Source organism: Carettochelys insculpta, chromosome 12 (assembly GCF_033958435.1).
Source record: "Carettochelys insculpta isolate YL-2023 chromosome 12, ASM3395843v1, whole genome shotgun sequence".
Classification (NCBI taxonomy): Eukaryota; Metazoa; Chordata; order Testudines; family Carettochelyidae; genus Carettochelys; species Carettochelys insculpta.
The window spans coordinates 19,977,051-19,991,409 of NC_134148.1; the positions used below are offsets into that span (position 1 = coordinate 19,977,051).

The 14,359-nt window shown below is 42.2% G+C and overlaps 1 protein-coding gene across 9 annotated transcripts in view; it reads left to right on the forward strand.

The window, feature by feature from the left end:
• CCPG1 (cell cycle progression 1) overlaps window positions 1–14,359 on the forward strand; it is a 57,275-nt gene that overhangs the window by 13,388 nt on the left and 29,528 nt on the right. For 5 of the 9 annotated variants that reach the window (XM_075006849.1, XM_075006845.1, XM_075006846.1 and 2 more), the window contains exons 2-6: window positions 1,836–1,906; window positions 5,688–5,805; window positions 9,632–9,711; window positions 9,902–10,109; window positions 12,363–12,458. In XM_075006849.1, coding sequence (XP_074862950.1) covers window positions 1,847–1,906; window positions 5,688–5,805; window positions 9,632–9,711; window positions 9,902–10,109; window positions 12,363–12,458 — 562 coding nt within the window. In that variant the 5' untranslated portion in view covers window positions 1,836–1,846. Of the gene's footprint in view, window positions 1–1,835; window positions 1,907–5,687; window positions 5,806–7,090; window positions 7,229–9,631; window positions 9,712–9,901; window positions 10,110–12,362; window positions 12,459–14,359 lie in introns of those variants that run through there. The other 4 variants (XM_075006850.1, XM_075006852.1, XM_075006853.1 and 1 more) reach the window with 2 other exon arrangements.

A 14,359-nucleotide genomic window follows, 5' to 3' on the forward strand; every position in this document is an offset into this window, starting at 1 on the left:
CTTTTTGAAATTAGATTTAGAAGACATAGTTAACTGTATGAAAATAGAAAATCATTTGATTAAAAGTGGGGTCTGTGGCCTTTTACCTTTGCTACCCCTTGTATTTTAACTCAGGGGAACCAATAATGACAGAATAGTTAGTATAATAAAGATGAGTCCTGTAGGACCTTCGAGACTAACCAATTTAATAGGGCATAAGCTTCATAAGATGAACTGGAGTGGAAATACAAGGAAGGTACATATGTAAGAAAATTATTACAAAAGAAAAATGTTACTATCAGTTGTTACCTCTATAGAGTGTTACCCAATTCAGATCCTTACTGAAGCCTAATTGTATAGTTTTTAATTCTCAGGTGAACTCCAGTTCAGCTATTTCCCTTCAATGAAGTTTTGAAGTTTTTTTTGGTAGAAGAATGGCTTTTAAAAGTACAGTAAAACCTCATCATATGGGGCGTCATGGTGCACGAAACTTGCATTAATGTGAGTTTTGCACAATGTGAAGCTGCTGGCTTGCTTAGCTTCCCACAGCTATGGGCAGCCAGCAGGCTAAGAGGCCCTTCCCCTGCCTTCCCAGAGTGGCACTAGGCACTGCTCTCGGAAGGTAGGGGGAAGGCTTTTAGCAGCTAGGTGGGCAACTAGGTAGGCTAAAACCCCCTTCCCTCTGGCCAGAGCCCTGTGGAAGTGGTGGCTGCGGGTGCTCCCCACCCAGAGCCCCGGGAAAGCAATGGCCATGGGCGCTTCTGGCCTGGAGCCCCAGGGAAGTAGTGGCTGTGGGTTCCCCCTGCCACCCTCTCAGGGCCCCAAGCCCTTCCCGACTTATGTGAAATTAAAGGTATGTGAGGGTTGCATGGTACGCAGTCTTTGCATATCTCAAGCGATTAATTTAGTGGATTTTTATTAATAAGGTCCGTAGGTAGCCCAAATATGTTAGCAAAGGATTGGCTAATATCTTTTTGGATCTGTATGGAAAGCATGAATGTGTAGTGTGATAGGTAAATTTCCTTTCTTTAAAATGGTTCAAAGTGTAATTATTATAATTTCTCAATATTCTAAATTGATATCTAACTTGTTAGTCTAGAATTTTAATCTATTACCAGCAATCACTTATGATTGTTGCTGTGTCTTTGTACAAATTCTAACTATTTTAGCTTAATTTGAGGAAAAATGGGGTGTTATTAAATAATTACTAATAAATTTGGCTATGACTGAAGGGATTAAACAAATGTAACTCTAAGAAACACAATAGGGAACCAGATTACAGTTTATTGCAACTGAATTCCACCTTTAAATTGTTCTCATCAGTCTACTTTCTATATCCCCATTACATTCTTCACCTTGGAGTCACTGGTAAGGCTTGTTTATACTTAATTAGTAATTTCTTGGAGGTTGATTTAGCAGGTCTGGTACGAAATTGACTACTTGTTGCTTTCTTGTCAAACCAAGTATTCCATGGGGTTGTGAAGAGCAAGGGAAGTCGGATGAGAGAGTTTCAGCCATCACCTGCCCTCTATAGGGATGCTGCAGATTTTCGATTTAGCTGGAGTTGTGTATCTTAAGTTGGCATACCTCCTTAAGTGAAGAGTTGCCCTTCGTGTTTTTGTATTTAATGGAGGCAAGAATGATTGTATCCTGTTTTTTAGAAGGTTGGGTGGAAGTAATTCCAAATGGAGATTGCTGTGCAGAAGGTTCCAAGTTTGTTTCCTTTGAGCATCTTGGACTTCAAACACTAGGGAATCAGATGGCCAATCATCTGAATACCATTTTTAATAGTTTTTAGAAAAATATTACAATATTGATGTGTGTTGCATGCTAACATGATCTACAATCCCTTGCAGCTACTTTGAAAATGTCTGAAAATTCCAGTGACAGCGATTCATCTGGCGGTTGGACTGTCATCAATCACGAGGTACTTAGTCTTGATTAATATTAATCAGATATGATTGACTTGAAAGTCACATTAATTTTCCAGTTTACATTTTTCTGTACCTTTGCACCTTTTCCCTTCTTTAGTTGGTGAATTTCCCTTGGTATGGCTATTTCACACAGACATGGAGGAGAAAAAAACGATTTTTAAAATAAGAAAATGTGATTGCAAAGCCACAGAATTTGGCAGACGTGCTTCAGAGTTTGTACAATATCTGGTACTACTTTTCACCTTTAAAACAACACATCAAAAATTAACCAAATAAAAGAGCTGATTAGATTTCAAGTTAATGTCCTTTTAAGAAATACAGAGAATTTTGATCACATTTTCTCTTTTGGTGTACTTTCCCCAAAAACATTGATGTGGTTTTTCATCTATGCTCTTGTTGTTATTGCTAGCATGTTTCTACTTCTCTCCCCAAACCTAATGTGGGAAGTGGTTGCACAAAGATCTGTATTACTGCCACCATGTAATGTGAACCTTGTCTCATCAGCCGTGGGTTTTGACTGCATCTTCGGCTTTGGGTTCCTTCCCCGTTCCTGTGAAAAGCCATGGCAAGAGATGGTGGCAGTAAAGGACCGTTGAGTACATGAGCAACCTACAACCAGTATCTTTCGTGTTCTGATTCATAAGAACATTGTGATCTGTGGAAGAATGTGACTATGAGCTCAAAGCAGAGGAAGATACCAGCTGGGTAGTGGTGAAAACAAGTTGGGAAACAGGTTCACTGCACAGGGGAAAAAGGAGAAAGAGGTAGAATATGAGATGGTGAGGTGAAAAAAGAAGGAAAGCCAGTCCGTGCAGAAGAAAGGAAGAGATGATGGAGACAGGCATAGACTAAAGAAGAAATAAGAATGATGAACAGGGACCCGCGAGAGAGAGCATAAGACAGATTTATACCAGTACCAGGAAGGGACTCCATGCTCAGAAGAATTGATCCACTTGTCTACAGATCAAATCCAAAGAGCAGAGGAGATGATTCCTTCTAAGAGGGCTAACCACTGTATCAGAAAATGCTTAGTATTGTCTCATCTCTTTATATTATTTGTTAACTTAAGTCACAGGGCTACTTAGAGGTCTGTTTGTTTTTTCCACCAAATGTTCATTCAGGTTTTAATAAATGATTGAGTGGCATATATTTGCAGAATCTTTGAGGTTAAAACTCACTTACGCCTAGTCAACATTAATAAGAAAAACCCACCACAAAACAGTTGCTAAACTACAAAAATAGATTACCTAGTTTTAAGAAGGTTTCAGAATTGGTAATAACCTTATAACTGGATTGTATGGGTTTATTCTTTATTCAGAGTATTTAATATTTTTTGATATCTGTAATGTTCCTAAAGTTCTTGTTTAACATAAGCAGTCTTTAAAAACAAACAAACCTGTTTGCTTAACTCCTGGAGGAGGGAGTAGTGGGGGTATGATCTTGAAGTATTACTGTTACTGTAATTTCACACCTGTTGCTTCAAAAATAGCCAAGTCTGTCTGTTTACAAAATGGGAGTTGGTTTTGATCCAGGATGAGTTAGCGTTTTCGCTTAGACTCTGTTTTTCTAAATATCTAACATGTTTCACCGGTGTGTGTGTGTGTTTGTTTGTTTGTTGATATGTTTACATTATGAAGCTCCAGTGTTTACACAGTTTAATTAATCGAGCAAGACTACCAACCATATTGGAGAGTTCTAACTCCAGCAGTTTTCTGGTCTTGTACATCTTCAATTTCCATTTAGTTGTAAAACAGAGATGTGCAGCCAAGTTATCCTAGTTTTCCTGGACTAGAGAGAAATCCAGTTTAGGTTTTAAAAGCTATTTTGCAGTCCAGTATTGTTGATTCCCTCTGTGTTATATGTTATGTTATGTCACCTTGATATTTGTAGGGAAAGCCACTCGGCTATATCAAGTGGAAAAAACAGGTTGTCGTACATACTTGTTAGAAACTGGCAGCCAAATTCTCTGGAGATTTCAATGAGCATCAAGAATACTCTATTTCTGACAGCTCCTACATATCAGTTAGGCTAGAGAGCTCAACCCTGCTGTAGCAGTAAGGCACTGGTGGTCCATTTAGAGATCAATATGGTTTGATATGATGGATTTTCTTTCAATTTTGTATTTTAAAAATAATAGGAAATTAAGTTTTAAAAAAGCCCTACATTAAAAGACTTAGGCTGTATCTACACTAGCCCCCAACACCGAAGGGAGCACATGGTAAGTAGGGTGTCAGGAGATTACTAATGAAGTGTCTCAGTGCATATTCAGCTATTCTTTAAGCTAATTCTCCCCCGCACCAATTTCGAAGCAGCAAACTTCGAAGTGCCAGCTTGCTTGTAGCTGTGGCTAACCTGCTGGTACTTTGAAGTACCTGGGCTACTCTGAGGTCCCTTTACTCCTCAAAATTTTGTTATCTTCTGGAGAACTATAAAAGTATGAGTGTGCAAGGAACAGTTTTCAGCTAGACTGGCAGTATCTGACTGATAAGAGTGGCATGAAAATACCTATTAGTTTACATAGGTGGATCTCACAGGGAATATTTCCAGATAAGAAACTTCTAGCGTAAAATTCATCTTTTAGGGTGAAATTTTTATTTTAAATATTGTGATGTACACATGGAAATGTTCATTGTGAAACACATCAGAGCCTGTATGATATGGTATTAATAGAGTATATTTTTGAAATGCTGTTGAATTATTAGCCACATCAGGTTTTTGAAGATGATGATGATTTCATTTTATATTTTTGTTTGAGTGCTATGTGTAATTTGACTTGATGTTGGGCCTGTTAAGTTTAAGTTTACTGTACCCCATGTCCTTATTTTATTGGAGGCAAAAGGATCCAGAATAAGATATCTATGTTTTGTAGGTAATCTTTTGTGTCCAACGATGACGTCTTGATCTTGCACAGGCTCATTGGTTGTGGACTCGCATGTGGCTGAGGAGTCCAAGCTTTGAATGGCATGGACGTTTGCGGTGGGGGGCACGGGAATTGTCTTGGCTCTGTTTGGTGTAGCTGCTGCTGTTGCTTTCTTCCTCTCACGAGCATCAATGAGGCATACGCGTCACTACTCTTCAAAGTTGTCATATGCGTGTCATATGAGAGCACGCCAGCCTGTTTGGTCTTTTGCATGCTGCTCTAACTGATCTGGTTTTAAACCAGCATGAGCAATGCTGGCCTTCACGCAGTCTTTATATCTCTTGTGAGGCCTACCTTGATTCTTTTTGTCCTGGGAGAGTTCACCGTAGAGGTGTTGCCTAGGGATTCTTGGCTCTTCCATTTGTATGACATGCCCTGTCATCTACATTAGATATCTCCATTAATGAAGACTAAACATTTAATCTGTCTAAATTCTACTTTTTTAGCGAAATAAAACAGCTGGATACTTTTGACTGACTCCAAACAATGAAAGGGTACAATTAGCAGTTTTGAACAGCTATCTGTTAAGCCTGATTATCAGTATTTAGAAGTATCAAGGTTTCTCTTTCTGCATTTCTTTTCCTTGGCTTTTCTCATTCATTGTTATTTTAAGTGTTATCCTTTAATATCTTTTCCTTCCTGTAATTAGTGTCTTATCTAGTGCTTTTATATTTTTTCTTCCACCTTCCGTAATGTAAAACTTTCTTAAGTATTGGAGATGATCAGTTTTCAATTTGTTCTCTTACTTTTGTTCATTTTTGTTATTCATGTTTCCTCTGGAGTGCCTTTCAACCACTTCAAAAATTAAAAGGCAGTTACATCAGTAAATATAATGTAAGCTTTCTATTGTTCAGGGTTCTGATGTAGAGACAGTGACCTCTGAAAATGGAGGAACAAATAGTAATCTTGAGTTTGCTTCAGAAGAATATGCTACTTTGGTGGAAGAGGAAGAGCAACCATTTGATCAGAGAGGTAAGATATTAAAAGCATAGCTATTCTACAAAATACGCAAAGTTTCTGTTTCAGTGCTTAGTTTTGTCCAGGATCATCTACATATACACCAGAATAAAAGACAAGACATTGTGTAGGCCTCTGTATTATTAGTGTATCAGTGTTTGAGACCACTTTCTGTGACTAGCATTAGAAATACGTTCTTTCTTAAAATGTGCATGGAAGTGAAGTAATATTAGCATGGTGCATATTACTGAATCATTTATTCTGGCACATTGAAGAAGAGGCACCTTTTTGTATAGTTGGAAGGTAGCTATATAATTACTGATACAGAAATGATTAAATTAAAATTCCTTAATGTGGTCATATGCTAAATCAGAATACTATAGAAACAAATGTGAACTATATATATATAAATAGGACTCCAGGATTGTCACTTTGTGTATCAGTTTGAAGCCTAAAATATCTGTGGAGTCGTGAAGTGATGGGAGCAACTATTGGTAAGGCTGAGAGCTCTTTCTGTTCAGAATAATCCTGTCTTGATCGTCACTGGGTTTTATGGACTACTATCATCCAATTATTAAGTTCTTGGCCAATTTGACTTTATAAATTACATCTGTGCACTGTACAGCTATGGAGGAGAAGTACCCGTGCCGCATCAAGAAACCTAGAGCAGGCTAGTGTAATATCAGAAGTAACTCAGACTATTACTAGCCTTCCCCTTAAACTAAGTTGTTTGCTAATTTTTTTTGTGTGAAGGTGACTGCATGAATTGAGGATTACTTGGTCAGGCTGCCACTCCCATCTGTCATCCTTACAGATCTCCCAGAGTAACTCTTTAAAAAATCGATGTAACCAACCATGCAATAATACAACAAGCATACCCAATAATCCCAAACTTGCACAGCCTCTCACTGCAGCACATACCCCTCATTGACCATCTTTACAAATCTCCAGGTGTAGCCCAAGTAAAAAACACAGTCCCTAAGGAAAGACCGCACATGCACAAATCTACACATCCACCCCTTATTCCTCAACTGCACAAAACAGTACAAAATCCCCCAGTACAATCCTTTAGATGTAAATCAGCACAGTTGGCACACAATCTTAAACACACACAACCCCTCACCATAGCATAAATCCCTCATTTGCAGCCTGCACAAATCAACACATCTTTCAGTATCCCCCCAATGCAATTTAAGGCACCCACGCACATTACAACACAGTTATCACACATAGTAACACCTTCTCTATGCCTTCTGCATAACCAAATGTATTTTCTTCTCCTGAGGATCTCAGAAGGGACCAGAAAGAAGCTGTGCTCTGACACACAATAGGGAATTTGTCTAATTGAAGTTCTCTCTCTCGGCTTATATCTCATTTTGTTTCCCACCCTTTTCGGCTCTACTACCATGTACACTAAAGCTACACCTACACTACTGTGGTAAGTTGACCTAAGCTATGCAACTCCAGCTACGTGAGTACTGTCACTAGAGTCAAGGTACCTTAGGTTGTATAACCACGGAGTCTACATTGTGTGGGGATCAGTGGGAAAAACTGTCCCATTGGTCCCCACACCCCCCCTATTATTCTTGTCCAGGGTAGGGAAAGAGGATTGACTGCAGAGCAATCTGCAGTCGATGTGGCAGATCTTAACTAGATCAATGTCAGACTGTGGATCTAGGTTGAAGTGTACATATAGACATAGAGAGCAGAGTGGTTCTGCACTGAAGCATCACTGCTTCAAGGACACCTAATGACACTACATCCAAGGAGTTGATTTAAGTGGTGTGTGCTAGTGAGAGAGCCTATACAAATGGAATGGAGCTATAGGGATTGAATGAGGCTTGTGGGAAAGCATGGAGTTTGAAGTGCCACCGCATTTTAAAACAGAATTTGCAAACTTGGAAACATGCTTAAATAAATGTGTGTGTGTGTGTGTGTGTAAATTAATGAGGAAGCTCAGCATTTTGAGGCCTTTAACATGAGATCTTCCTCTAACAGCTAATGTGTGTTCTGTGATCCAGAAATTAAGACCAGTTCAACTATCAGTATAAATTTCTTTGAGTGATAGTGAATAATTTGCTAAATACTTCCTGTAAATTGGTGGTGGTGGTCTCTGTTTTTGTTATAGTAATGCCTAGAGGGCCCAGCCAAGATTGGGACAAGAATACAGTGCTAGAATACAGTTCCTGCCCCAAGCTGCTTACCATATGACTAAATGCCTTGTCGGACATACCATAGGAAGGGAAACAGACAGGGTTAGGGGCTTTAGGAGCTGCCTCCCCAGGCTAAAGCGGCCCCACAAAAAGATCTCCAGGTCACCAAAAGTGCATATCTTTTTGTGGAGCCCCCTTAGTCTGGGGGCCTGGGCTGCATTTGAGCCCTGTCTGGTGGTGGTGGTGGGGAGAGTGAGGGATACAGCTCCAGGCAGGCTGCTGTTTCTCCTCTCCCTCACCTCCCTGTTGGGCTGGATCTACAAGCACTGGAAGCTTCATCTGTGTACTTCCCTCACCTGCAAGCTCTGCCCTCACAGCTCCCATTGGCTGGGAATTGTGACCAATGGGAGCTGTGGGGGTGGAGCTTGCAGGGCAGCATACAGTGCCACCTATCCTCTTCCTTCATCAGGGCTGCCACCGCTAAAGGGGAGCAGCCACAGACAAGCACCCTGCACACCCAACTCCCTGCCCTGCCCCGCCCCTAAGCTACCTCCTGTACTCTAGCTCCCTCATAGGATGTCCCATCCTGAGGCCCCTCCTGCATTCTGCATCCCGTGGCCCCAGCCTGGGGCCCTATCCTACACACCAAATGCCTCATTTCCAGCCCCACCTACCCCAGAGCCAGCACCAGGTGGTGCCTTAACACCCACTACACCAACACCCAGCCCTCTCCTGCACTCTGAATCCCTCTTTTATGGTCCCACCTAAGGGGTCCCACAAAGTCTAATAGCCTTGGCTCACCAGAGAAGTTGAACTGACCCTGGAAACAGGCACAGAAGGGTGACTTAAGGTCACATAGCAGACCTGGCAATAGAACACAGATCTGGTGAGTCCCAGTTCAGTGCTTTGTCCACGGGACTCCTCAGCCTCACGAGAAACTCTTTTGAGCTAATGGAGCAAATCCTCCAAAATGCATATGCAATTTTGTGAATGCTCAGTTTTAAATATCCTGTCCCAATTTATGTGTGTGTCAGGGTGTCTACATATATAAAGCACTTGCACATCTCAACTTGTGTGCAGTATTTGCACTTATATAGAGTACATGAATTTGGGCATGCATATTTTTTGAAGTTAGCTTTGTAACATGAATTGCAAAAAAAAAAAAAAAAAAACGTATTTACCCTGTTTAAGCTTTTTATAAATAAATAGATGAAACAGGAAAAATAGTTTTTTCCAATTTGAACAGTGAAATGATTCACGCAGGAATACAGAATATCTGATGGTAAAATACAATAACAGGTTGATTTAATGTCTAAGATTCCATTATTCAAAGTGTGTCTGCTCCCTCAACATCTTGAAAAGTCCTTGGATTATTCAGTGTTCTGTAATTAAGCTTGGATAACTGAGGACATACACTTAGATTAAATTCAGCAGTATGTTTAGGATGTAGGTTGTGTTTAGTATGATCAATGCAGTGAGTTTTGTAAGTAAAAGGATCTTTGCACCATCATATCTCAGTGAGAAAATATTTGGATTCTGTTGATTTTTGGGGAGTATTGAATAGTGAAGCTTAATGCATTGGAAGAATTCAGGAATGATTTAACTTTATAAAGTGTTTTGGTATTACTGAAGAAAAGTGGAGTCCATGTTTTTAATCCTGCATTAATTGAATTTTCTTTGTACTACAGCTGTATGCAGCAAAGATGATGTGGTATCAATGGTAGACACTATGCATGCTACCTTGGAGGAAACCCAAGCAGTCCCTGAGGTATATATCATTTTGCTCAAAGCCCTATATGAACCCTACGTGACAATGCCAATCAATATTTTAAAGACATAAAATTAAAGATGTTGTTATTGATGCTGCAGAAATGAAAGAGGAGCTATTTTTTGTTTTTAAAAGGCTCTACTTTCTGTGTCTGTGTGAACAACCTCTTTTTATATTACTAACTTTTTAGGCAGAGAGAGAAAAATTACCTGATCATGGTTCCTGTGTTGGGGCTGGTAGTGATGATTCTGACATTGTTACTCTTGAAACACCCAAAGTAGAAGAGATTGGAATGCAAGAAGAAGCTGCAGTTGTTGATGAGGAAGCTCAAGGTTCAGATGACTTTAACATGGGTTCTTCCTCCAGCAGCCAATATACATTCTGTCAACCAGAAACTGGTAAGAGCAGTTGACTACAAAGAAATGATGTAAAAATGGTACAAAAGAGAGGAGAAGAGAGGCTATTGAGGTCTCCCTTAGTAACAAAATTGTGGGAGCCTTATTTCTTGCCTGTACACTTCTGTTTAGGGTACCTCTCAGCACTAGCAAGTTTTGTCAATTAACTGGTGGAATGGCCACACACAAAATGTGTTTTGTTGACAGTTTGTCAACAAAACTCATCACTCTTGCCAGCAGCGTTCTTTCTCTCAGCCATGAGGCGGCATAACACTGCTGTCCACAGATTCTGTCGACAAAAAAGGTGTGTGTACGCTCTGGTGGGGCCTACTCTTGACAGACAGGTCAGCCCTGTCTGCTGTGCTTCCGAGTGCCTGTTATGTTGAGAAAGCAGCCCGGCAGTCTGGCCTCTGTGTCAACAGAGAGGAGGGCTCTTCCAATTAGCTTTTGTGTGTGGCCACGCTCTGTGGACAGGAGCTTTCTCGAAAAATCTCTTCTGACAGTGACTTCAGTTGACAGAGCACTTTAGTATAACCGTAGCTTCAGTCTGTATGAAAACATTTCAAATGTCACGTAGTCAATGCCTTAACTCTCAAACTTTGTGGTATAGTATAAGCTTTATGATAGTTTGCAGAGGTAGTGGTAAGTTGGAAGCATTTATCAGAATGTGAAATATTACTGAAATGTTTTACAGAATTTATGTGACTTTATTTTATTTTATTTTTTAATTTTTTTAATTTTCATGCTTCACATTCCTTTCTTAGAAATCTGTTATTTGTATTTTGGAAATGTGCTGATTTGCCAAAGAGCTGAAATAGATGGAATTACATTATAGTAGTAACAGAGAGGTAGCCATGTTAGTCTGCATGCCGACAAAACAAAGCAGCTGAAATATAGCATTTTAAAGACTTAACAAAATGATTTACTGGGTGGTGAGCTTTTGTGGGCCAGGCCCACTGAAGAACAAGTGGGTCTGTCCCACAAAAGCGTATCACTCAAAAACTCATTGTGTTAGTCTGTAAAGTACTACATTTTGGCTGCTTTGTTTTGTTACATCACATTAGTCCATTTAGGTATCACATGTTGATGTTTTAGGCCATAGAAAACTAAAAAGCCATCCACAAAAGGACTCTTGCCCCTCATTCTGCACTATATATAATAGCTAGTAGAGGATTTGCAGCTCTGGCTAATTTGTACAAACATCAGAGAGTATGATATGTAAGTAGAAGGGTATGAAAATACAGCAGAGTTTGAGGGCTTGTTACATTTGTCTTCTCACTTATCTTTCTTTCTAATTTAATTTGCTTCCTCCTCCTGCTTACTCATCTTCCATTCTCTTACTGCCTCTTCTCTTACTCAGTCCCTTTCATAACACTCATTTATACTGCTTCCAGGTAGGGTTGCCAACTTTCAAACACCCTTGCTCTGCTCCTGTACACTCCAGCTCCCCCCACTGCTTATTCTCCCCCCACCCTTATTCACTTTCACTAGGCTGGACCAGGAGGTACAGTGTGGAAAGGGCTGAGGGCTCAGAGGGAAGGCCTTGAATGAGGGGTTTCGGGTACAGAAGGGGGCTCTGGGATTGGGCCCAGGGATTTGGCATGTGGGAGGGGGTTCCAGGGTAGGGCCTGGGCTGTAGGAGGGAGTCTGGGCTTCGGCTGAGCATGTGGACTCCTAACCAGTGGGAGCTGTGAAGCTCATACTTGGGGTGGAGGGCACTGTACAGAGCCCAGGTGTCCAATCCTGCACCTAGGAGATGAACATGCAAGCTGCTTCTGGCAGCCATGTGAAGCTAGTGCAGTCAGGAAGCTTGCCTTAGCCTCTCTGCGCTACTGACTGGACTTTCAGCAGTCTGGTCAGAGCTACTAGGTTTTGTTTTCAGCCAGGCATCCCACTCGAAAGCTGGATGCCTGGTATTCCTGTTCCAAACTGTAGCTCCTTCTTAGTATTAAGCTGTAATTTGGAACAAAATATATGAGAAGGGATGAGTTTCAGAAGCTCTGCTTTAACTTGGGAGCAGAGAGTGTTTTTTGAGTAGGTACATATATGCCATATCTTTGTGCTTATAAATGTCCATGTGAATCGGAAGCTTGACAAACAGACCAGTGTCAAAATCTGACCCACTTGTGACTTACAAATAAAGGCACCATCATCTTTTTAAAATCTTCCACATTATTCCATTTTATTTTCTGTTATCTTGATTTTTCCTTTTATGGATAAGTTCTAAACTCTTTCTTCTGTTTTGATACACAAAAGAAGACTGGTGGGAGAAGCTGAGGAAGATTCCAGAATGTGTAAGGGGATGGGGTGATGACCTGAAAGAGCATGTGTCTGGCAGCCTTCCTTTCCAAGGTGTTGTGACTAAATTTGATCAGCTTGCATAAAGTTGACTGCTTGTGCCTAGCATGGAGTGCTTTTAAAATATTGATGCCAACTAGACTTCTGTTGTGGTGGTAATGTTCCAAACAGGTGTGTCTTTATTACAAACCAGGGCTCAGCTGTTAGGCCTTGTTGGATTGGCTTGCTTTTCAAAAATAAACTGTATCTTATTTGGAATGAGCATCAGTTTAAAAAAAAAAAAAAAAAAAAAAAGCCCATATTTTAAAATATTTGGTTAAGCAGCTAGTATGATGGCTGCTTTTGGAGTCCAAATGTTTCTGTAACTGTAGAGAGAATTTCTTTCATGTTTATTTTAAATGATTTCAACCAGGTTTTCAATACAGTGCATTACATTGATTGTGCATAATAGTAAAGTGTGTTGAGTGTTTGCTTTGTGTGGGAAGCCATTTGTAATTTTTAAAGTTGGTATAAAGGAATTCTACGCTTCTTCTTTATACCAGTGGTAAGACGTAGCGTTCAAGTGTGAACTCTTCATTTGCTTGTCTAGACTCTCTGAAGTTTTTTTGCAGGGAGCAGTCAGGGAATCTGGGTTCCCCAAATCAAGGACTTAGTCCAAAAAAGAAAGAGAGAGAGAGAGAGAGAGAGTGTGTGTGTGTGTGTGTAAAAAGATATTTTCCAATATAGGTATATCAGCAAAATGTAGACATTCATGGGTGGTGCTTGAAGGCTGGACTTGGGGAGGCAAGCCCCAGCCCTGCCCCTTTTGTGCTCACCAAAGTCGAGATCCCATTGTGGCCACTGGACTCAGTTCTGCCCCTCCTCCCCAGGCTATCACATCCCTATCCCCCTGCACCCCATCCCCACCGTCCAGCACTGGGCAGCCCTAGCTTTCCCCTACCCCGGGACATGGCTGAGAAATCCTTCACCCCCACCCTGGGGCGAAGCCAGAGCTCCAGACAGTGGAGCAGCAGCCTGGGAATCCAGGCTGAGCCAGATGGTGGCACCGCCACCAAAGGGACCCCATCATCGCACTGGAGTCAGGTCCCTCCTCCAGCCAGGCAACTCCAGGGCATCTCAGGATCTCTTTTGAGGGATCCTCTGGTGAGTACCCCATGGGTCACACACTCAAGGGCTTGTGGAATGGACGCAGACAGGGCATGCCCTGAGACTCGCTGGACTGGCTGGGGTGGGAGCCCACACTGCGTGCTCAGCACTTGCAAACATGCGCAAGGAAGCATGCCCCACCTGGTCTGAGCACGCAGCCTCTGAGCACGGATACAGGCCCACTGCCAGCCCCACAGCAGGCTGCAAGAGCCCCAGGGCCTTGTGGGGGGGCGGGGAGGGGTGGCTTGTCGGCCCCTTCTGCGGCTGGGAGCAGGTCAGCCGCACAGGCGACTGCCCGACCCCAGACACACTACTGGGGAGCATGGCTCTGGGCTCGCAGACGTGCCCGCAGATAACAGGCAGCATCAGCTCTCATGGACAGTGCCATGAGCCGCACACGTGAGGGGGTCCCTGGGAAGGTCTGTGGCCAGAAACCACCCCTTTGGCCGATGGCCTGTCGGGCTGGGGGATACAGGGCCTAGCTCGGTCCCTGTGGCACCATGGTCTCCCCATGTGGCAGGGTCTGCCTGTGCTCTTGGGGCAACCCCCTACCCTGGCCCCAGGGTGGAGGCTGCTGCTCATGGTGGGTAGGGGGGCGGGGGCCTGGGGGCCATGTGGTGGGAAGGACTCACTGTCTCTTCTCCTTGTCTCCTTTATAAGCTGAACTATTGGAGGGCTGGGCCAGTCAGCTCCAGGGAGGAGCTGGAGCTGAGCATGCCCCTGGGACCACCAGCACTGGCATGCAGCAGCAACCCACAGTGGTGGGGGCAGACCTGTTGCTGGAGGGCTCATTGCCAGGCTGAGGAGGA